Source organism: Xenopus tropicalis, chromosome 8 (assembly GCF_000004195.4).
Source record: "Xenopus tropicalis strain Nigerian chromosome 8, UCB_Xtro_10.0, whole genome shotgun sequence".
In the NCBI taxonomy this organism is placed as follows: Eukaryota; Metazoa; Chordata; class Amphibia; order Anura; family Pipidae; genus Xenopus; species Xenopus tropicalis.
This window is the reverse complement of record NC_030684.2, coordinates 106,076,364-106,101,112: the sequence shown is the minus strand read 5'-3', so window position 1 is coordinate 106,101,112 and position 24,749 is coordinate 106,076,364. Positions and strand designations below refer to the sequence as shown.

Sequence of the window (24,749 nt, the reverse complement as noted above, 5' to 3'; positions counted from 1 at the left end):
AAGAAAAATATAAAGCTTTAAAAATACACATAGAGAATCAAATAAAATGTAATAAAGTTCCTAGAAAATGACAATAAACATGTAAATAAGTCCAACAAGAGGAGGGGGTCCATTAGAGCTACATTATTTCCTGTCAGCTGATCGCTGAGGGAGCACACAGCCCATTACTAAATGGTGGATCAAGGGAAAGGATGCAAACAGGCAATACTTACTGATATAAATATATATATATATATATTCCAGTTTGCCATGATACTTTAATAGGTCACTTAACATTATATAAACTGTTAGTTAAGTATTCATTCTGGGGGTATAGTTTTTCTTTAACTAAGTCACTTCAACAGACTATTTCTGCTGACCTCCTCACTTAAATTTATACCTTATTTATCAAACCTCATTAGACATAAACAGATATTACCTTTCCTGGATTCCTGTATCTGCTTCATGACTTCCTCTCTCTCTGCTTGCTCTGTGGCTGTGGTGACCCTGAAAGAGCCTTCCCGGGTGAAAGTAGTTCTGCTGGCATCAAATGTAGCAGTCACTCCACACTCCTTTTCCCGCTTCTGCTTCCTCTCAAGACAAGCAGCAAATGCACATCCAACAGCATGGCTGAGCCTCTCGCCCTGTTAGAGTAATAGGGACACTAACAGAAAAGTACTGGCCAGGTTGTTAACATCACAATGACATTCTACATTTACATTATTTTTACAATTACAATATTTAAATGCTAGGTTCTTTAACTCATTGGTAGATGCTTTGCTCTATTCCCAAGACCTGATGGGTGGGCAAAATGATGGTCATATGGGATAGATATGCTACTGCGCATGTGTGAATAAGAATCTGCACAAGGGGGTGCAGTAAACACGGTGTTGTTTCCTCTAAACTAAAGCACTAGCCTGGGCAAAAATGCACTTTTCCTTGTCTTTGAAATCATGATGTAAACTGCTAATTAAAGCTGCAAAGTTTACTACAGTTCTAATCATCTATAGTATGGTCGTGCAACTAGAGGCCCACAAACTGAATGAGGGCCCTCCAAAGTATTTAAAAAAAAAACCCAGTCTGTATAAAGGTTCCAAAGACTTTACTGTATGACATAATTTTCATTTAATCCGGCCCTAGAACATGCTATATGATATTTGGCCCACTACCTGTAATAAGTTGGTCAGAACTGCTTTATGGTAACTAATCAGTGGCATTTACTGTTCATCTGTTAAAAGGGGACCTGTCACCCAGACATAAAAAGCTTTTTCAAAATAAACATGAAATCAGAATTCCTTTGTTATTAAGGCATTTAAAAATCTCAGCTGTCAATCAAATATTGCCTGCCCCGCCTCTATGCCCAAGGCATAGAGGTGGGACAGACAATTACCTTTACTTTCCATTCAGCACTCACTTATCCCCCTCCCACCTCACCATCTAATTGTGTATCCAGTGCATGGGCATCAGGTCCCCAATTCTGGCAAAAAATACACAAGGTTTTGGGGTGATACAAAGCTTGCCTTAATAACAGTGTCCACAAAATGGTGCCTTGCCAGCTTGCTGTGACTGTAAATCCCAAGACTGAAGGAAACAAGTTTAAAATTTATATAGTGTAAGTGAAATTTATTTTGCTTGACAAACACAATAGAAAAGAATATGGAATTATTTTGTAGGGTGACCGGTCCCTTTAGAAAGTAAAAATCATATTGCTATGGATTACTGCATCTGTGTAAACTTTGTGAGCTTGCGTCTTATCTTATATAGTTCTAGCATGGAGCTAGATACTGACGGTTGGGTATGCATGTATTCAACTGATAGAGGGTTGCATGGTGCAATGAATTATCCAATGACTCCAACTTATGCCAATAGAAAGCTATTACAGACAGCACTACACCAAGGTGCAGTCAGTTACCCATTTCTCTAATGCCCAGACCCGGTCATATTCAACTGTGTTTAACAGGACTGTTGCCTCTCCTAATTAGCAAAGGAAAAGGGAATTTAATTCATATATGCTTTTTTTAAAATCTTATTGCTTGCTGTGCAGAATAATGGCAGTGCCCCCTTTGAGCTATTAAAGAAATGGATTTTAGGGTAACAAAGCCGAGGGAGGCAGCCCTGTCATTATTATAAAATACTAATCTTAATTTCATAAATTCTTCTTTAGGAATGTTAATCCATTGGTTAAGAGCAAACTGGTTAATGTACTGACCGTATCTTTAACAGCCATGAAGCAGTGACAGATCCATCGCCTAGTTGTACCATCACGACAGATATAAGAAAAGGCTCTGTCAAAATTTCTATCTGGAGCACAGAAGGAGACTTTCTCAATAGTCTGGTCAACCAGAAGATCCTGGAATGTTAAAAAGTCACACAGAACATTAGTACTAGTGCAAAGAAATTCCCAAGGGTTATTTAGTACAGGAAGCCATGCACTCTGTTCTGCCAGAAGGTGGCACCTCAGTGTCACAAGTTCTCAAGCTATTGTGCAAATGCTTTCCATGGCGACCTACTCTATACAGGTTACTAACACAGATTGCATCTGCAATAAAACATTTCTTGCTCACAAAAGTTACTTTATTGAAGGAAAAATTTTCTCTAGTGACAATATACAGAGGCCTAGCTAAACCCTGCTTGTCCCAGGAATGATTCCTGATTTCTTATTTTTGCATGTTTGTCACACAAAATGTTTCTGATCATCAAACACATTTAACTATTAGTCAAAGATAACACAAGTAAACACAAAATGCAGTTTTTAAATGAGGGTTTTTATTATTTAGGGAGAAAAAAAATCCAAACCTACATGGCCCTGTGTGAAAAAGTAATTGCCCCCTGAACCTAATAACTGGTTGGGCTACCCTTAGCAGCAATAACTGCAATCAAGCGTTTGCGATAACTTGCAACGAGTCTTTTACAGTGAGAGCTGTGAAGTTCTGGAATTCCCTCCCCGAATCAGTCGTGCTGGCTGATACATTATATAACTTTAAGAAGGGGCTGGATGGATTCTTAGCAAGTGAGGGAATACAGGGTTATGGGAGATAGCTCTTAGTACAAGTTGATCCAGGGACTGGTCCGATTGCCATCTTGGAGTCAGGAAGGAATTTTTTCCCCTCTGCGGCAAATTAGAGAGGCTTCAGATGGGGTTTTTTGCCTTCCTCTGGATCAACTAGTAGTTAGGCAGGTTATATATAGGCATTATGGTTGAACTTGATGGACGTATGTCTTTTTTCAACCCAACTTACTATGTTACTATGTCTCTTACAGCGCCCTGGAGGAATTTTGGCCCACTCATCTTTGCAGAATTGTTGTAATTCAGCTTTATTTGAGGGTTTTCTAGCATGAACCGCCTTTTTAAGGTCATGCCACAACATCTCAATAGGATTCAGGTCAGGACTTTGACTAGGCCACTCCAAAGTCTTCATTTTGTTTTTCTTCAGCCATTCAGAGGTGGATTTGCTGGTGTGTTTTGGGTCATTGTCCTGCTGCAGCACCAAAGATCGCTTCAGCTTGAGTTGACGAACAGATGGCCGGACATTCTCCTTCAGGATTTTTTGGTAGACAGTAGAATTCATGGTTCCATCTATCACAGCATGCCTTCCAGGTCCTGAAGCAGCAAAACAACCCCAGACCATCACACTACCACCATCATATTTTACTGTTGGTATGATGTTCTTTTTCTGAAATGCTGTGTTACTTTTACGCCAGATGTAACGGGACACGCCAAAAAGTTCAACTTCTGTCTCGTCGGTCCACAAGGTATTTTCCCAAAAGTCTTGGCAATCATTGAGATGTTTTTTAGCAAAATTGAGACGAGCCTTAATGTTCTTTTTGCTTAAAAGTGGTTTGCGCCTTGGAAATCTGCCATGCAGGCCGTTTTTGCCCAGTCTCTTTCTTATGGTGGAGTCGTGAACACTGACCTTAATTGAGGCAAGTGAGGCCTGCAGTTCTTTAGATGTTGTCCTGGGGTCTTTTGTGGCCTCTCGGATGAGTTGTCTCTGCGCTCTTGGGGTAATTTTGGTCGGCCGGCCACTCCTGGGAAGGTTCACCACTGTTTCATGTTTTTGCCATTTGTGGATAATGGCTCTCACTGTGGTTCGCTGGAGTCCCAAAGCTTTAGAAATGGCTTTATAACCTTTACCAGACTGATAGATCTCAATTACTTTTGTTCTCATTTGTTCCTGAATTTCTTTGGATCTTGGCATGATGTCTAGCTTTTGAGGTGCTTTTGGTCTACTCCTGTGTCAGGTAGCTCCTATTTAAGTGATTTCTTGATTGAAACAGGTGTGGCAGTAATCAGGCCTGGGGGTGACTACAGAAATCGAACTCAGGTGTGATAAACCACAGTTAAGTTATTTTTTAACAAGGGGGGCAATCACTTTTTCACACAGGGCCATGTAGATTTGGAGTTTTTTTTCTCCCTTAATAATGTAAACCTTCATTTAAAAACTGCATTTTGTGTTCAATTATGTTATCTTTGACTAATAGTTAACGGTTTTTGATGAGCAGAAACATTTAAGTGTGACAAACATGCAAAAGAATAAGAAATCAGGAAGGGGGCAAATAGTTTTTCACACCACTGTATGGGATCATACACTCCATTTTTTAGCAACTAAACGGTCCTTCTGTGCCACTCGACAGGTAGAATACATATTTATGAATTCTTTAGATGAAAAAACAGAAAGATGAGAGTCTTTTTAAAGAGATCTTCACATTGTTACAAGTTTCACATTTTGGTTAAAAGTCTTAGCAAGCCCCTATTACCAAAATAAATACGTTGAAAGCAAATCTGTAGTTCTTTTTAATTGTGTAATGTTATGAGCCCTTACTCAATCTTGGGTCTTGCACTCTCTCAGTGGAGGAGGCTGTCTCCACTATTTCTTGTTGATTGTGAAAATGCTTATTTTGGCAATAGGGACTTGCTGAAGATATCTTAACAATAAAGCATACATGCCCTTTAAGAAGAAACTAAGGCTGGGACACATGTTTAGATTGTAATTAGTGTAGTTGGTGTTGACAAATCTTTTTTCCCCAAATACTACATCAAAACTAACAATTAATGCTTTAAAAATGAATCAGTTGGGTTACCCCAACCCATGTTTCCCAGTACCAACTCCGTAAAGATTAGCCATTTTGATGCATTGTTTGCTTTTCCTGATATTAAAGCAGTAGTTCAACTCAGAACTACCCTTTAGTATGATGCAGGCAGTGATATTGCCAGACAATTTCTCTCTCTTGCCGGGCTCTACAACATCAGGCAACCATAAAATGCAATTATTTCAAAGCTAAAATTTTTATCATAATTTTTTAAACAATGCATCTTTCTATCCAGACCCTTTCCTATTCTTCTTCCAGACTTTTGTTTTAAAAACTGGCTGGCTGCAAGGTTAAACGGGCCAAACCAACCAGATAACAGTGCAGGTTACAAACATGAGAGTCGAAAAACAAAAATAGTGAAATTAGTGAAGACTAATTTTTAGAAAGCCATTGTCCGTGCCATTTAAGGTGAAATTCCCCTTGAAGCATTACAAGAGCATTTTTTACAATTTCATATGTACATTAATTGCTCTTAAAGAACAGGATTGGTAAGAGCTGACTGCTAACAAATGATATAACCTAATGTATTAAACTTTACAGTCCAACACTTGGAGGGGTCCCTTAGCTTACCCATACGTATATATTTTCCCCACCCATCTTGGCTAGAAAATGCTCTGTGGAGAACACAGCATTTATTTGGTGTAGCCACACCCATAATAGTTTCAAGCCATTCCAAAACCAAGTCGGATTTATGGCAATGAGAGACTTAATGTGGCCATACACTATAAGATCCTCTTGTTTGACAAGGTTGCCGAATGAGCGGGTCTTTCCCCTGATATGTACACCTAAGGTGGACAATATTGTTCTAATCTGATCGTTTGGCTCTAGGAATAGGAGCGTTACAGCAAGGGCCCCTTGCTGCCCTTGTGTACGTAATGCAGAATTGTTAGAAACGCCATTATTTATTCTTCTCATTATAATTCCTTAAGGCAGATACAAAGGGACATATGAAGCTATTGCGCCTTTTCTAAAAAGTAGTTGTTTTTATCTTCCAACCTTTGTCTTTTCATCCACAACTCGAAGTCCATCAGCTGAAACCCACAGGACGGCCTTGATTGCTTTCTTGCCGCTCTTTAAAAAGAATGAAGAAAAGATTTTCATGGTGATTGTTATACAGCAGTTATGGATTGAAAGACTGAAAGTGATAAAAAAAAAAAAAAAGCATGTATCAGTACCCCACAAAAACCCAACAGTCCCCATAAGCCCAGGATCCATGCTTCTCCAGACACCTAGAGGAAGCTAGAATTATAGAAACAATGCAAGGAGGAAAGAGAGTAGCGCCTTAAATGTCAAACACATCAAACATTTCTGCAATGGAGTAAATCTGTATTATATTTATTACAAATATCTGCACAAATGTTAAGAATCTGGCACACCTGAATAAGGAGTTACTTCACGAGTAAATTTGTGCTAAAAGATTTTAGGCTGATTGCTAAAAAGCACCTTAAATTGGCCCCTGCCATATGCCAACGACTTAAGGGAAAACACCTGACCAGCACCTGAGCAGTAAGTTTCTCTGGTCTTCTAGTGTCAAAGTGGTTATCAATGACTGCAGAAATGAGCACAGACCCACAGGGCAGACAGAAATCAGTTACCCACTAGGTGTTGCTATGTGGAAGAATGCACACATGTACAGTATGCAGCCTTAGAATCTAGCATCATAATATGCCAATCTCTGGTTTCTAGGATCACCTCAGCAGCCATGAAGGAATATAAAGGGAAACTAAATACAGTAGAACCCATATCTTTAAGAGATCAAACACCAAACAAGTAAAAAGCACCCACTGCCAAGTTGGCAAGTCTTTCATTTTTAATTGGCACCCTTTAGGTCTGTGTAAATAATGGCATCACAGACTAATATCTGACCAGGGCTTGTTCAGATAATAGTAAGAAAGGCCAGAACCCCATTCACTCCCACCCTCTGGGATAAGAAGTGCTTGGACCTATCCTGATGAGTGGATCCTCCTGTGTGTGGTCAACTTAAAAAAGAGTTCTATATGATGTTGAGTGTAAGGGAGCTGCCAGGTAACTAATATAATTGTACTTTTTACCCAAAAAATAAGTTTGCTTTACCACAGGGATATCATTTAATTTTGAGAGTTTACCGTGAATGTAGAACAAATAAAAATATGTAAAAATTTTCAGTTCCTTCAGTAGAAATCATCCTGAAGCAAGGTATGTAAGGCTATAATGCAATGAATGGCATACAAAGAGATAGCACTGTACCAGTGTGTAACTCCTTATCATTTTAAGCACAGACGCGCATGGAACTTACTTTTGCAAAGAAGCCTTTGAAGTACTTCCTTTCCTGGAGGAACAGGGGAAGGGACAAGTCGAGCACTATTATTGCCAGAAGCTGCAAGTCTCCCATTACTTTTTTATTTAATCAACATGCATTGAACAGATTGGGGAATATAGAAGGTATTAGTTAATCCTGCAGTGAAGCACACAGGAAAAAAGCCTAACCATGCACAGGGGTTACATGGGTGTCCTGAAGAGGCGACAGTTGGCGGAAGGAAATGGTGCGATATTAGTCAGCCACCCTGCAATGCCCCATGCAAAGAACAAAATATTTGACATTTGAATTTATTATTCCTTTCTTTTTAGATCTGAAATACCCTTAATAAGTCCATAGTTTTTATGGGGGTAATCATGGCATGGATCCATCTACAGGAAAACCCTAACTGATTCCCTGCAGACATGCATTGCAATGGGTTAGATAGTAAGATTGCCCTGACAGCTTGCCTTGATGCAGTAACCTGTACTATCACTGTGCAGTGAGGGCAATAAAACCTTAGTAACAGGTTACTGGCCCAAGACAAACTTTTCTATGTTACTACAAAACAGCTCAGTTTTATAACAGAGGAATGGCAACATTTTTTCATAGCTATAATAGTTTCTACTACAATATTCCTTTTATAGATAGGCATATGAATAACATGATTTGACATTAATTTTTAGCAATTAAAGGAGTAGTTCTCCTTTGAATTAACTTTTACCATGTTATTGAATATCTTTTTATTTGTAGTTTTTGAATTATTTGCCTTCCTCTTCTGCCACTGACCCCAGCAGCCAGCCTATTGCTCTGAGAGGCTCTGATTTTGTTACTATTAATTTCAATTCAGGCCTTTTGCTATTCATATCCCAGTCTCTTATTCAAACCACTGCCTGGTTGCTAGGGTAAATAAAACCCTATCAACTGCACTGGAGGTGAAATTCCAAACAAAAGAGATGCTAAATAAAAAAGCAAAATTCAAAAACTACAAAAATAAAAACTGAATACCGAATGCAGATTTGTCTTGAATATCCCTTCTACATAATACTAGAAAAAAGTTAACATGTCTGCAGTGAAAAGTTACTGATTCTAACACATCCTTAAAATGATCAACCACAACTTCTGCATATGACAACAAAAAGGAAGAAATAAGATTTTAGATTTGATATTCATAGGCTGGCTAGCTTTTGATATCTTCTACAAGTAATAACTAGACAGAAGTGGTTTTCCAACTCCCAGTATCCCTCACTGTGCACTGGTCAGAAGTTGAAGCGAGGTAGCTGGAAGGCCACAGGTTGGACATAGGTGAATTAGTGGAACAAGGCAGCAGAAGGTTAGCGTCTATGAAAGTGAAAATACACGTAGACATGCCATAATGTGGCCAATGCTCAGTAACCACTTGTACTGACATAATAGAAATGATCCTACCAGTCAGGAGATCTCCATACTGCTTTCATTGTCTAAATGCTTGAGAAATATATAAACTAGCCAAAAGCCCAGACATGTAAGGGAAGACATTTCTCACCTTTTGTATTTAATTCTATTGACTAAAGCATGTCAGGAGTGTGACCTCAATTGTCACATGTTGCAGATGCCATTCAGGCATTCACTTCCAGGGAGCTGACAGTCACAGTTTGGTTTTGCACTTGTTCATACCATGAGGAAAAGTGTGTGCACGGGTGATGATTATGAATAATGCCTAAATGTGTGATTCACTGCACGTGATCTGTCACTTAGAAAGCCAGGAATTACTGAACACATGAGTAATAAACAGCTCTGACAACCAGTAAGTCTGGCAGCAAAATGGTTTTTCAGTTGCACTAAAAATCCTCAGGCTCTTGATAAATCCAGGAGCAGAAGAGAAAGGAAAAAACACAGAAAGAAACCTGAATGATGAGAAAAAGCTACAGCACATGGTCCACTAGCATCTCTTTAAGGAGCAGTAACAAGTGTTAAAGTATTTGAAAAATAATGTACTGTTGCCCTGCACTGGTAATAGGTTTGTGTTTGCTTCAGGAACCCTATCGTTTATATAAATAAGCTGCTGTGTAGCCCCGGGGGCAGCCATTCAAAAAAAAGAGAGAAGGAACAGGTTACATAGCAGATAACAGATATAATACAGATACAATGGTGTTTTACAGAGGGTATCGGTTATCTGCTATGTATTGCTATCAATTTAAATAGCTACCCCCTCTCCGCAGCTTTGTTTATATAAACTATAGTAGTGTTTCTGAAGCAAACACACAAACAGGGCAACAGTGAATTATACCTTAATTACAATTTTATTTTTTTGTGTTACTGTTACTTTAAAGGCTATTAAAAGAGGATGGGAGTTGCAGCTGAACAATATTTATGATCACCATTGCCACCAAAAGCTACTGAGTTTATGTGACTGGCATGACTTAAGAGACAAATGTTCCATGGCAGTGCTATCTGGCCTGCCATTAGTAGTGATGAATATATACATGTTGTTTTTAAAAGTGCGTACAAAGGATTTTTGTGTACACAGTAAAAATAAAAAATAGCGTCTATAGCATTGATATTTTCAATAAAAATTGCTGTGGGTGTGTAGTTATGGTGGTGGAAGGCACATTTTCTTCTTACAACCTTTGTTTTCATATATGATCAATCATATCCCTAGCAAATGGTTTATGGTTGGAGGAAGACTCTTGCCTCAGGGAAGAATCACAGTTTTAGCTCCAAAACCTGTCAAAAAATCCTCTGGCATTAAAGGAAGGTAAAAATTCCTGCCTGAGAACATAATGCAAGCATGGCATAAATCACTAAGGGACTGTGCCTAATAAGAAAAGACGTGCCTTCTGCTGCCAAGTTCAGTGACCCTGTACATCAACCTCATCCATAAAGGCAGCCTTGCAGCTAGCAGAAGCTAAAGACATATCACCACAGCTACCTCATTTCAGGGAAAAGTTAATCATGGTTTACTTCAAAAGCACTCCAGAAGAGTTATAAAGAAAGAAGTGTTCATGCAAGGTTGATTTTCTGAAAATGTATCTACATTGGTTAATTGTTAAAACTTTATGAACACATGTTATATAAAGTTACATTTTCTGTACACAACCTGCTAAAACAAGAAAACACATTAAACATGTCAAACATAAATAAGATAATTAAATAAGCTGGGAGAGCACATGAGAAAGGAGCAAGAAATTGGCCAACTCCAGCCTCATGGTTTAGGCAGAAAGGGTTATTATTTCCATATACACATAAATGCGTCAGAAAGTCTGTCTTCATAATGCACTGAATACATATTTATTCACAATGTATACTTTATTCCTGTCTGTTCTATTGCTGAAAGAAATATGACCCATAGGGAGGAACGGGTTAATAATATCAACAAAAAAGCATTTGTGCTGTGTACTAGCCAGCAACTGTGAGCAACCATGTTTTTGTTCGCTACAGAAGCATCTTGTACCTGCTTAAAATGATATTTTTGGAAAAAAAAGGATCCAAGCTTTCAAATTTGACTCTACTGCATTGCAGAGATGGCCTGTACCAAGCGGGCAAGCCAGTGACAGGACAGATGGATCTGGGGGAGGGAAGCTGTTTTACGCAAGAGAGACTAATGAGCAAAGATTTTAATACGTGATGAGTGGGTGTGTAAGATCTAAAGACAAATCTATCGGAACTGCTAGAAGTCTAATTAATTAGGTGTTTGCTTTGTGATTTTTCTACAATCACCTATGCCCAGTGTTATTTTACATCATTATCATTAGCAGTTTGGTCTCTGGCACCCTTCCATTGCACTGTTGGGGCATTTGCAAGATGCTATTTAAAAAAAGAAAAATATGCAGTGTTTTGTTTTTTATTAGTATGTGCCATTGGATCCCATATAGAAAAACTGCCATCTTAAATGCTAGAAGTCAATCCCCTGGCTTGTACAAGGCAATGTACTTACACACAAACAGAAGGCAAATCCTAATTTACACACACAGCCTGAGGGTTGTTTCATCGGGCAAGTTTGTACAAATCTTTATCAGAAGTGATAATGCAGTCACATGCAAGCTGTCAAACTGATATCCCTAACTAAATAACAAAGGCATGGGTAATGGCAGTTCTGTGTATTATATTAATTAACACTATATGTAGACTTTATAGCATCTTTGGCTGCATTTATCAATATGTATCAGGCACGCAGTTTAGAGTTTAAGCAGGTCACCCATATATTCAATTATCTTTACTGCGCCTTTACTATACTAGTGAAATAGAGAGCCTTGCAAAAGCATTCCCCATCGCTCTCCTTTTACTGAATAATAAATGCTACAATGAATTATATTGTTCTCTAAGATTTTCTTTTCAAAACACTAAAATCAAAATAATTTTCCATAAGAAATTGTTTTTTGTTATACCACTTCCAACCATCCCTTTTATGCATTGTACAGAAATTGTGCTTAAGAATAAAAGCCGAATGTCTGACAGTTGCTGAGTCAGAGGCTTGAACACAGTCCAAGTACGAATCTGTGGCACTATCTAAAAACTGATGAGAACAAGCGTCATCTGACTACACTGAACAATCTGAAGCAAATCTGCATAAAGGAATGGGTCAAAATCACTGCTGAAAAGTTAGCAAAGCTCAACAGCACCCCCAAATAACAGAATGGACCCACTCAATTGCTTTACGGCAGAGGCACACAGGTAGCAAAGATTTATTGCAGGCGACTAATCTCCCTGTGGCCACCTCCCTTAGGGCTCTGGCACACGGGGAGATTAGTCGCCCACGACAAATCTCCCTTGTCACGGGCGACTAATCTCCCCGAGTTGCCATGACCCGCCATCCCACCGGCGAACATGTAAGTCGCCGGCGGGATGGCACACGCGGCGGCGCGATTTCCCGAAATCGCCGAAAAAGACTTGCGAGTCTGAGTGAATACACACAGAGCTACTAGTAGCAGATACTTGTAGTGGCTACTAAAATAGAGACATTTATCAGTAAATGATCAGCATTGTTTATGTGTATTTTAGCAGAGGCAAGTCTCAGTATTGCCTATGTCAGGGTATTTTCTGGCATTTAGTAGCCGTGACAAGTAGTTGCTACTAATTAGCTCCATGTGTCTCCACCCCAACTGGTTCCATGGACGTTCCACTACAAAGAACTGTGTAGCAATGACAGATTAAAAAAGGCTGTCATTGCTACAAAAGGTAGAATTATGAAATATTAAAATGTAGCAAGTGAATACAAAATATTTTTTGTTAAGATTTTGTATACAAAACCATGTCACAATTAAAATAATTAAATGTTGCACTGTGGTGGTTTGAAACAAACATGGAGAAAAAAAAATCTCCTTGCAGGATTTCTCACTCCAGTGAGGAAATTGTTCTAAAGTGAATAGTTTTAAAATGCACTGCTCATGATTTTAAGCTAAAACCTCTCAATGCCAGCTTTATTCAAATGCCCCAGTGTGACAATCACCAAAGCTCTTTTTTCCACTGTGGCTCAAAAAGTTGTGCTATGTATATGTCATCTGGCAAACTTTGCAATGCCCTTTGTAGTTGTGGCGGCTGACAAATATGCAAAGTAGCGTAAGCAAAAGGGACTGATGTTAAGCAAAAATTACTAAAAGAGACACAAACGCACCATTTTGGTTTCATGGAAAAGGACTGCTGAGCTCTAGGGCAGGAGGCTACATGTGGCGCTCCAAGGCAAGTATATTGTCTTCTGCATGCCCAAGAGCTACATACCATTGTATTACAAAATATTTAATACACTACATGGAGAAATGACCTACAGCAATCCTCGATTTGTATTTTTAGAGACACCCTGCAAAAGCTTCTGCACTACAGAAATGTTTATCATGGCTGCTCATAATACAGTATTAAATTATGAAAAAACAATGGGTATACATACAGATTTTAATCTTTTCACTGCTTCTTCGCAGATGTGCATCCCTCTTGATTCCTCTACTTCCACATGGCCGAGATACTAAGAAACAAAACAGTACATCAGTAACTTGAGCAATGCGGAAAGCATCTTTGGAATGAATCTCAGCGACGACTCATAACAAAGTGGTTTCTTTTAAAGACAATCCCTCTAGAAATGTGTGCTTCCCAAATTCTCCCCAGTCTGATCTGTAATACAACAAAGACAGTACATTCACCGGTATTTAGTGTTTTTCGGTTGAACAAGAGGTACTGAAATACATTAAACAAGTGTTAAATGGGATGACACCTTCTGCTACGCGCAACAGTAGACTTGCACTTCCATTTGATTGCCAAAGGGAAATGGATGGAAATATCACAAGTTTAGACTGCCCAATAGAGCTTATAATCTATTGTGTAATGTTTTAGCTCTGTATAAGTTGTCTGTATGGCAAGAAGCTTATGCTGGATGCATTAGCAATACAGTTTAATTTACTTTACTGGTGTTTCATACAATCTTTGTGCTCCACAGGTACCAGGTACATTTGCAACTGTAGAGAAAGGGGGAGCAGAAACGAAACTTCTTAGACAAACTGGGCTAACAGAACTGTGAACAGGGGTTGGTGGAGAAGGTGGGGGTGGTAAGGGTAAAATGACACACAAAGTTGTCACCTGTGCAAAATTGACTCTCACACAGGTGACAAAGCACCTTCATTGGCAAACAGTGGAATCGGCATGTCAAAGACAGTTGAACTGCACTGAAATGTGGAAAAGGGCATTCTTGCTAGGTGCAAAATTATTTTCCTATTTTTATATAGCCCCAAGATATTCTGCAGCACTTTACAGACATTTGCAGAGAAACGCCAAGCAGACACAGGGAGAAAGTACACATTTCTTGCAGATAGTGCCCTGGCACAATTTAAACATTGCAACCCAACACTGCAATGTGCAAAAAAAATTACAAGTAATTGGAATTTCTAGGAAGAAAAAATATGAAAGAACCAAAATTAAGAAAAGTCACACACCCAACAAGTCATACAATGCCCTATTCAGGCACAAAATCATGTTTCACACTACGGCTAGACTGTTGAAAACATGACAGATTGCTTTCAAGCACAAATAAAAATACTACAAGTTGACTTTCATGTCACTTTAAGTGGAATTACACATGATAAAAGTACAATTCCATGGAGAGTGGAGAACTGACCCAAAAACCTAGATTGCTCAGAGATCTACATGATAGCAAAGTATTGGGGGCTGGATTGTAAACTGTACTATTCAGGCAGGCTCGAGGATCCAATTTCTTTACAATAGAAGCAAGTCCTGCCTGGAATCTTAAACTATGCTATCTGCTTGTGTCTGCTAAACGGTCAAATAAAGAGTTTATTTAACAAATGTTTTTGTTCCACTTACAGCTCAGTTAAGCCAATTGTATGCTAATTACTATGGAAATAATTGCAAAAGGTAACATCATGGGGAAAACTTTCAGTGGCAAAGAAAAACATCACTTTGTCCTAAAACAAACATCCTACTTCTTACATAATTCCTTGCACAAAGTACTTTTTTTGCATTATGTAATATAACATAGGTTAAAGACTTCAGTCCCGTTCCTAGAATAATCAGCGCTGCCATCTCAAATACATCAATTCTTTCACCAAAGTGAACTTTATACTTCTCAAAAGACATTTTAATATATTAATATAAAAATTACACATAACATATAAATGTAAACACACATTTTGAACAGTATGATCCATATTGCCATGCAATCCATCCTGGCCATACTGGGCTCATTGCAGGCTTTTCATTACAGCACAACAGGCATTAAGATAGAAAAACAAACTACAGGTGTTTTATGTCCACTCATTTACTTCTACTCCATTTTAAAACCAGTGCAAAATACATGATCAAAAAGACAACAGGCTCAACTTCCTTTCATTATCTATTTAAACATCCCTACCTATGTTTTTAAAGGTGAAATATCCCTCAATTTTAGGTCATTGCGCCTTATTATATATTATCGTTACAAATATCCACCTGTTGGTATAAAAATAAGGACATGTCACTAAACATTTTCCATACATTAAACCAAATCATTTACATGTATCTGTACCATAGGGCTGGGGGCTGGTGATATCTTTTAAAGGGGAAATGCAGTGAATGGGTAAGAAGGCTTTTCAACTTCAAATTGCTCCACTGAGCATTTTCGGCCTGAAAAAGTTCTCTCACCTGCACAGTCTAGTTTCCTATATAAAGTTATTAAGTCCCTGGGGGCGATCATAAGCTCTTTTCAGCTGCTAAGCCACTGCATGCCAATGTGTTTTCACAAAAAGTTTACATCTACAAAGTGTTGCCTCATTTAATAAATCCAATCTAACAAGCTACTCTTATAAGCATGTTATTTACTGCCAGACAGCTCTTAAATTGTTGCAGAGGAGATTGATTACAGGATGTACAGGCTATTCATTGGCTTAGACCTTAAAATATGGTTTAGAAGTTATAGCGGCATGATCATATTCTCCAGACAACAATCTCTATTATACTTATTAATTCTGTAACAGTTGCAGTTAGTTCCTCTTCTTCTTTACTCCATAAAAGATGACAAAAATGTTTTGTACAATTGTTGGTACATGTATAGTGTCCCACCAAACCCAACCAGTGCTGAGATGGGTAGGTTATAACATATAATCTGCTGATGTACCATGCCAGCCAGTTCATAGTGCCTCGGGAGATACATGTTCTCCGTCACTGTCTGTTTGGCCTATGGGTCGATTAAGCAGAGAGTGTAGGTGGGCTAGCCCATTTGCAATATCAAAACATTAGCCAACACTTCATTCCAATTGTTTTTGCGCACACTACTGTATACTCAAGTAAAAAAAAAAACAAATCAAACTGCAAACTCCTGATCCAACAGGTGGTAAGAAAGAACAATTGGAGCACAGGGGAAAACTATTTCGTTTTTCATTTGAAAAAGATATAAAATTTGAAAAGGTGAAAAGAATATATGGGACAGTTCCTGAAGTGGAAAGTGAAACAAGAATATAATTAACTTTGAAATATCACAGGTTAGAATGTTCAGATGAACAGGCATACTCCTGCTATACCGTAACTCAGTGATCCCCAACCAGTGCTCACCACCCCCTCTGATGTTGCTCCCAGTGGCCTCAAAGCAGGTCTTCATTCTTGAATTTTTAACTTGGAGGCAAGTTTTGGAGGCATAAAGACCATGGGTACTACCAAACAGAGCCTCCCTGTAGCCTGCCAATCCACATAGGGGCTACAAAATAACCAATTACAGCCTTTTTGGTCACCCCCAGAAACTATTTTCATGCTTGTGTTGCTCCCCAACTTTTTTTTTTATATTTAAAGGTCACTCACAGGTTAAAAAGCTTGGGGACCCCTGCTGTAACTAGTGACTCTTTCCATCTCCATTAGAGCAGACACACTGACTAACTGTACCAAGCCAGATAATTGCTTTGAGCTACACAGGCTTCTCTGCTTACCCTAAACATGTTACCTAACAAATCAGAAAGTGCAACAGATGCTGACAACTTTGGCTAAACACTACTAAAAAATAAATCATTCTTGCAACACAACACCCTTTGGATGCAGTTATTTTAGGCATAGCAGAACAGCAAAAATCCAGAAAGATCTACAGTCTGACACCTGCCGGCATTATTTTTGTAACCTCTAACCTTAAATCCTAAACTTGGCAATGAAACTGTAAACATGAAACCTAATGTCAGTGGTACCTGTGATTCTTGTAAACATTTTAAAAAAAAAATATAATTGGGTAACGAAAACTGGGAATCATTGTAATGTAGTGAAAAACAAAACCCCACACACAGTCTTAGGGTAATGAGGAGGGACATTTTTCCGGCCGCGATTAATTACGGCTCCAGGGGGAGTCAAAACGTTCCTTTTTTTTTTTTTTTTTTCCCATTATGTTAGACTTTGTTTGGGCTGGAGTTGGTTATTTGTGTTCGCTTTAATGCATCTGCTAGTAAAGGGAGCCCACCTAAAAGAAGTATTGGACTTAACTGTCAATCAAAATCTGACCTCAACTTCTACATGAAGAGCAACAATTTTTTATATTGAGTAAGTTTTTTATTTCCATGTGATAAAGCCTATATTCAATTTTAGTTTTTGAACAGTTCCCCTTTGTGCGGGACCAGGAATGGGCCAACAGATGAATGCCAAAGATGTCCCAGCAGAACAATCAAATAACTGATAAATGTATTATAAGTAATTCATCATTTGGCCTTGGATCCAAACTGAGCTGGCTGAAGCTTACAGAAAGCCCAAGCGCTGCTGAGAAGAGGCAGCCAGCTGCTACCTTAATTGATCGGGCCCATGGCACTTGCTAGCCAGTGTATTTTTGTGAGCACTTTAAAGAGTTCTATGTATTTGTTTATATTTAGTGCATCACAAATGCATATGGGCGTTATGATTTAAAATCTGTCACCTGGTATGCCTTACATCTCTAGGAGGCTCTTTTAGCACTACACAACTTTTCCAGCCTTTGGTTGCACCTGCGCCCTGTGCATATATTTTTTAGAAAACAATAAAATGTCTCAGTTTTAACATCTATATTGTCTTTTTACTATTCAAAATTAAATATAGGGTTCAAATGGATTGCAAATCATCCCATTCTCTTTATATCTACATTTCACAAAGTGTCCCAGCTTTTTTTTTTTTTTAAAACAAGTTTGTAAAAGTCCACATCTACCCTACTGACAATTTTACATAACTTTAAGGAACTCATTTATCCAGCAAAAGTGCTGCTAATCGGTAAGTTGACTAGGATCTAGAATTGCACTGCTTCCATAAAAACACATACCTTTAAAGCTGCAGTCCATGTACCACCTTAGATTTCAGATACCATACATTTACCTGCACCTTTTGTAGATGATCAAGAAACTTAAAGCTCCTCAAAGCAATTATATGTCTTGGCATCAGGGAGATATGATCATAAATATCAAAAAGCTGCAGTTTAAGATAATACAAATGTAACTACATTTACCTTAACTTGAAAGCTACATTTCCCATTCCTGACCGATTCTTCGTCAGTTTGCCACTGGTGGGGTCGGCTTGCCTCTGGGACATAGATATCTTTCTTCCGCCGAAAACTCTGACGCAGTTTGTTCATTTTTAGCTCTAAAAGAAGAGCCTGAGAAGAGGAGATTTGTTACTCAAGTAAACTTACATATTTCTTTACATTGAGAACCATCAAAATTAAAAAAAACAAAAACACAAATACATAATTTATATCCATTCATATTCAACTGTTCAGAAAAACCAGAAGCTGCAGAATGAAAGCGATTCCTATTTCAATGTCTGCTGTAACAAAACACAGATATTCTTAGCTGGTGATGAACAAGGGTGTGTGATGCCAGGCCTGTACAGCTAGGATCCTATGAAAGGAAGGAGGTAGAATACTATATATATATATTTTTTTTTTTTTTTTTGGGGGGGGGGGGGGTCAAGTTTGTTCTTTAATACTTAGTGGATCAAGTATTAAATATAATTTTGCATGTCTAACAGTGGACATGACCTCAGGGAATCACCAGCTTCAGTGAGAAACAGTGACTGCATGGTAGTTACCCACAAAGAGTTCCACAAGAAGTGTCATCAGATGACTAGCTTACACTTAACTTCTGATAGCTTTCTCAAAAGTAACCAAATACTAAATGAAACCTTTGTTATTTTAGGATGAGTGCGTGTGTATGTGCCTTAAATATTACTAGTCATTTGATGTGTCTCCCATTGACTTAGTGGTATTAAATGGTACTTTGTGTATGCATTACACAGAATATAATTTTCATTTTCAGACATCTTTGTTAACATTGCCATAACGTACCTCACAGTTCTGAGACACCACAAACTTTTCAGCAGAATTTGCCAAGCCCACATATCCAAGGGAAGAATTAGCTCAATGCAAAACTATGCAAGAAGATCTGGAAGTGTTCTGCGGTCTTATGCTTATATTAACAACTGGAAGACTTTGGCTTATGAATGACTCACTGTTCTGGATGTCATAGAAGAGATCTCCATATTTATAAAGGCTTTCTATACAAAAGTATTCCCCACTTTCAACATTAGTTTAACTAAGAGCACTTGTATTTAACATAGATTTTGTATTCAAAACAATAGGCAAAATGTATCTAAAAAATCTATGTTTTTTGTTATTTTTTCATTAAAATGGGCAGTGAAAACTACCAGGGGGGCTGCAACAGGTCCCACACTCCCTCACCCCATGAGACCCAGCAGGAGGGCTCAGGAGATAGAGATCTGCAAGAGTTGGTATTATCAGACTCGTGCCCAAACAGTACCCACTTATCCTACTTCCGACCCACACCCGCTTACCTGCTTTCTAATTCACATGCAAACCCACCCGAAATAACATTTAGTTTGTTATTCTTTAAATGGCCCCCACTGCAGCGGGTCGGGTATATGCAGGTTACCCGAATGGTGGGGACATCATAGATTCCATCTGAGTCCTGACTTCTTTGTGGGTATTTTGCAGGTACCCAACATGAAGCAGGACTCTATCTGGGGATGCTCTGGTGTGCTCTAAAGCACAATATCAATAAGAAAAAAAGCACATGGTAAATGAAGGGAGGGGTGGTCCTAACTGCAAACCATAAGGCTTTCATTTCATTTTTGGCAAAAATTTAAATTAGAATTAAAGTTACATTCTACAAGTACATTAAAAACAAACACTCAAATTGACCACCCCTAAGCTTAACTTCTTAACAGCTGCCTAGAGCACACTGAACATGTAAGTGTCACAGACAAAATCCTGTGGACAATTCTGAATGCCTGGATCATTACTGTTATAAGGCTGCTGAACCTTTCTGCTGGGTATGTTCTTTAAAAACAGTACACTACATATTAAGTGGGTTTATACATAAGAGAGTTTATTTAGCTAACAACATATTTATGATTCTCAGCGCACTTTACTGTTATACTACAGACCAATGGCTGCATAGCTGCTCTTTACAACGTTATGGAGCATGTATAAAATCGCCATAGGTTTCATGGCAGCCCATAAAAAGGTTATATCCCACTGCTAACGAAGAGGTGTTTCTGTTACCTTCAACAACTATATGGTTAATTCTTACAATTGCAGTCTGAATTTAATGCACTATGACCTTGGATACATTTAATATACAACACTGCTGATGTCCATACTGTACATTTTGTGATCATAAACTGGGTCAGTTATCTGCTCCACTGGTTTAGTTTTTTCATGCAATTTCCATATCAAAACACTGACTGCTCTTTGAACTACTAATTTTGGAAATACAAAAGCTTTATAGCCTTTAGGCAGTAAACCAACAAAGATGCCAGAACATGCGGAAGAACATCTATTTTCAGTAATTGTAGAACAGTTGCAAAAAAATAAATAAAATTATGTAAGGCTGGAATCTGATAAGACACTGAGGAGAAAAATATTAGCCATAGTTATATTGCAACTAAATACTTATCTTTAAATCTTGATTAAACACAAGGCTTGTCTCTATCATTTGTGTTTTAAAGCCCTAGGACTACTTTATTGCATTCCACAGATAACAGCTACTACACTGTTTTTTTATATTATTAAAGCTGGCCATACATGCACAGACATAATTGTACAAAGTGTAGTTTTGTGATGTGTGTGAACTCCAAATTATCATCCCGATAGGTTTTGTACATGGTGATCGGTCATTTAGTTGGACAGGTTAAAACATTTTGGTTGGATAACTATAAAATCTGTGCATGTGTTGTGTATCTGACGATATCATTGGGATCTACAATGCTTTTCAGGACGTCACTTTTGTTGCATGTCAACTATTTTATGTTCAGAACATCCTCCGATTTGTTATTTTTAGTACTTTATCCTACAATTTCAGTCAGAATGTTAGTTTTAGATCGTTGCATTTTAACATACAATTGACTGATATCCGAACATTTGTCGAAGAAAACTAAAATCTGAACGTGTATAGCCAGTTTTAGAACTAGGCTGAGCACAAGCCTACAAAGGCACTGATATATGGTATCTCTTTGTGAAGGCCATAAGAAATTCTAGAAAGTTATCCCTACTATGAAGAGAGCAATTTACAGCCCCATATGAGGTCATGCCCTATGGCTAGTTAGGCCACATCCCCTACTGACATCTTTTAATTGCATCACATATATAAATACATTGTTTATAGATGTCACATTAAACACTACACTTCATATATCACCCAGATTTTGTGGTTTTTGCATTGGAAAGGTGCAATAAAAAAAACAAAAAAAAACAACTTGTAAAAATGTATAGAAATAAAAAACAATATGTATAAATAATAATAATGCAGTTCATTTTCAATGACTGGAAACGGATACAAGGCTGCTAAAGACAAGCAAGTTTATTCAATTATCTAATATTATTTAAGAACAGGGCTACTTGTTTAAGGACAATTTACAAAAAAATTATTTTAGTACCAGCACAGAAAATCACTGATCCATTTCAAGAAGTTATAATGTAAGCGCTTTTGGGCAGGGCCCTCTAAACCTCTTGTATCAGTTATTGTTAGCTTTGTAGTTAAATCTGCGTTTTTTAAAATATACACCCATTTATTGTACAGCACTGCCGAATATACTGGCATGATGGCAAAAATTAGAAGTAGCAATTATTGTTCCTGGTAACATGGACTAAGGGCCTTTTAGAGACCTTAGAAATACTCCAACATGTAAAAGTAGTAGCTGCAAAATACGCTTCAGCAGGAGTCCCAAACCTTCTTTACCCACAGGCCAAATTAAAATGTAAAATGAGCAGAGGAGCAACACAAGCATGAAAAAAGCTCCCAGGGGTGCCACATAATTGTTGTGATTGGCTATTTGGTAGCAGCTATGTGGACTGGCAGCCTACAGGAGGTTCTGTTTAGCAACAGACCTGGTTTTTATGCAACCAAAACCATGACTCCAAGCCCATAATTGAAAAATAAGCATCTGCTTTGAGGCCACTGCGTATAACATCCAAAGGGTTGGTGAACACTGCTCTATAAGTACAGGAAACCTGTGGGTATTTGTGGTTAATAGAAAAATGTTTTACATAAATAGCTGTAGGTCACATCAGTAAAATAGTTATGGTGGACAAAGCAATGATTCCAGGAATGTAGCAACTGAGCCAGAGCAACAGTCACCTAAAGCTGGCCATACATGGGGTAATACAAACCAGGAGCTTACTGACCCTCTGAATGGACTACCTTAGAGTTATCTGGCAAGGGTAAAAAAAAAAAAATCCGATTAGTTAAGGATCTTATTAGCCTTCTTATTGGCCTTCTTATTGGCCTGTTTATGCAGTCCAATTCCTAATGGTTTGCATAGGCCTCCATTATAATCTGATCATTGGCCTGGGAGTTAAATAACCAGACAGCTTTAGGCCCAGTGTGTAGATTTAAAAATCAGAAACATGTTTGCTCGTCTGTCAAGAGAGAGTCTTTAGTTACAGAATCTCTTATCTGCAAACCAATTATCTAGAAAGGTCATCTTCCATGAAATTATTTGCTGTAATAAAATAATATGTTGTACTTGACCGAAAAACAAATTATGGCAAAACCCCTTACTTGAAAAACTCAGGTACCAAGTTTTCCATGCCTTCTATTTTCCAGGCTGGTCTTTAAGCAATGAAAACAGCTTTACAGCTTACAAACATTTAACAGGTGCAGTTATTATTGCTCATTCACAACAAAGCACAATACATATTTTTTCCCCAATGACAACCAAAAGTGTGTACTAATTACCTTGGAAGTGGTATTCTGTTACAGTGGTTCTCAAAGCTTCTATTGGTTTATTCCTAAAATAAAAAAAAAATAAAAAAAATTGGTCAGAGCTAACACTAAGATAAGGCCTAATGTACAATAACACAAAGAAATTAAAATGCCTTTACCCAAGCAGGGGCGTTTCTAGGGTCGATGCCACCCCCCTCACACCTAAAGCTTACCTTTTCAAACATATCAGAGGTGCAAGGAAGGGGGGCCGAAACGCTAATAGTGGCTTTTTGCCACCCCTTACAACAAATGGGCTGTGCCTCCTGAGGGGAGCTTTTAAGCCGCCTCATGGCAGCGGTGCCCTTGATGGCAGGTCATTTGCTCACTGTGTAGACAAAGCACCTAAAATAACTCTCCAATGTCCTGGAGAAATTACTTCAAAGTCCTTAAATATGTTACAATTTCTACCTACCGGTACAATAGTAAAATATTTAAATAAGGTAATTCTCACTTATAAAACCTGCACTGACAAATGCTTGAGTAAACTTTATGCACATAATTTTAAATATTTTCTATTGGTGGAAGAACTTTTACTGTATTAAAGGCAATCATTGTAACACAGTACAGACCCCGAGTTAAGAGTGATAAGAATGCCATGTTAGCAGATATGTTGTCTGGAGCCAGATGCTCAACCTAACCCCCCCCCTCCCCCCCCAAGAAAAAAAAAAATGCAGGCATCCCTGCACTACACACAATCGCTCTTCCTCCACCCTCCTCCCATTCAATTTGAACAGTCAAAGCTACAAAAAATTCCAAATCTGAAAATACTCCATCTAAAACTTGGCGAGATCATGTAGAAGGTCAATGGCAGATGTCCCTTCTCTTTCCTGGAAGATCTTTCTTTGGTTCGAATTGTTATAGTTTTTTGGATTTTTGACACAGGCTTTTGAGCAACAATACGAAAAATAAAGTCAGTTTTTGTCTGTCATCTCCCTAAAAAGTTAATTGCTTTCCCATGACAAAAAGAAAATAAACAACAGCACATGTTTAATGACCATTTTCAGGACTTTCTGATAAAATCATCAACTGTCATTAAGAGAATGACTGACAAACAATTGCACGTCTTACATCAGCCTTATGGAAATAAATTGGATAGGTTTGAAAATAAAATAATAAATGATGTGCCAGAGATTGTCATTTAAAGGTATACTCTTGATTTTAATGGTGTACTTTTTATTTCTAAATTACACTGTTTATATAGCAAAAATGTTATTCTTGATATTCCAACAAATGTATTTTTTTTTGTTGTAATATTGGTGTGTAGGCAGCCATCTCCGTGCATTCTGCCTGAGTCTGATCTTTCAGAAGGAGCCAGCGCTACACATTAGAATGGTTTTCAGATAACCTATTGTTTCTCCTACTCCCATGTAACTGGAGGAGTCCCAAGCCAGACTTGGATTTCTTACTATTGAGTGCTATTCTGATACCTACTAACTTGCTCCCTTCCCATTCTTCTGCTGATTGGGGGGAAAGGGAGGGGGGTGACTTGCAGCTCAGCAGTAAAGTGTGACTGAAGTTTATCAGAGCACAGGTCACATGGCTGTGGCACCCTGGGAAATGAAGAATATGGCTAGCCCCATGTGAAATTTCAAAATTAAATATATAATATAATACAAATGGATTTCAATGCAGGATTCTGCTAAAGAATCTCTAATAACTGTTGCATTTTGAAAAAAAACATGTTTCCCATGACCGTATTCCTTTAAAAAACCACTCCCTGTGCAAACAATGGA

General features: G+C 38.1%; 1 protein-coding gene across 5 annotated transcripts in view; it reads right to left on the bottom strand.

Annotated features, from left to right (window-relative positions):
- Window positions 1–24,749, bottom strand: part of numb (numb homolog) — a 62,356-nt gene that overhangs the window by 6,475 nt on the left and 31,132 nt on the right. For 3 of the 5 annotated variants that reach the window (XM_012967832.3, XM_012967830.3, XM_018096089.2), the window contains 7 exons: window positions 22,990–23,042; window positions 18,243–18,389; window positions 13,209–13,283; window positions 7,346–7,378; window positions 6,067–6,141; window positions 2,189–2,329; window positions 419–623 (listed from right to left, as the gene is read on the bottom strand). In XM_012967832.3, the coding sequence (XP_012823286.1) occupies window positions 419–623; window positions 2,189–2,329; window positions 6,067–6,141; window positions 7,346–7,378; window positions 13,209–13,283; window positions 18,243–18,368 (655 nt within the window). In that variant the 5' untranslated portion in view covers window positions 18,369–18,389; window positions 22,990–23,042. 5 annotated transcript variants of the gene reach the window in all.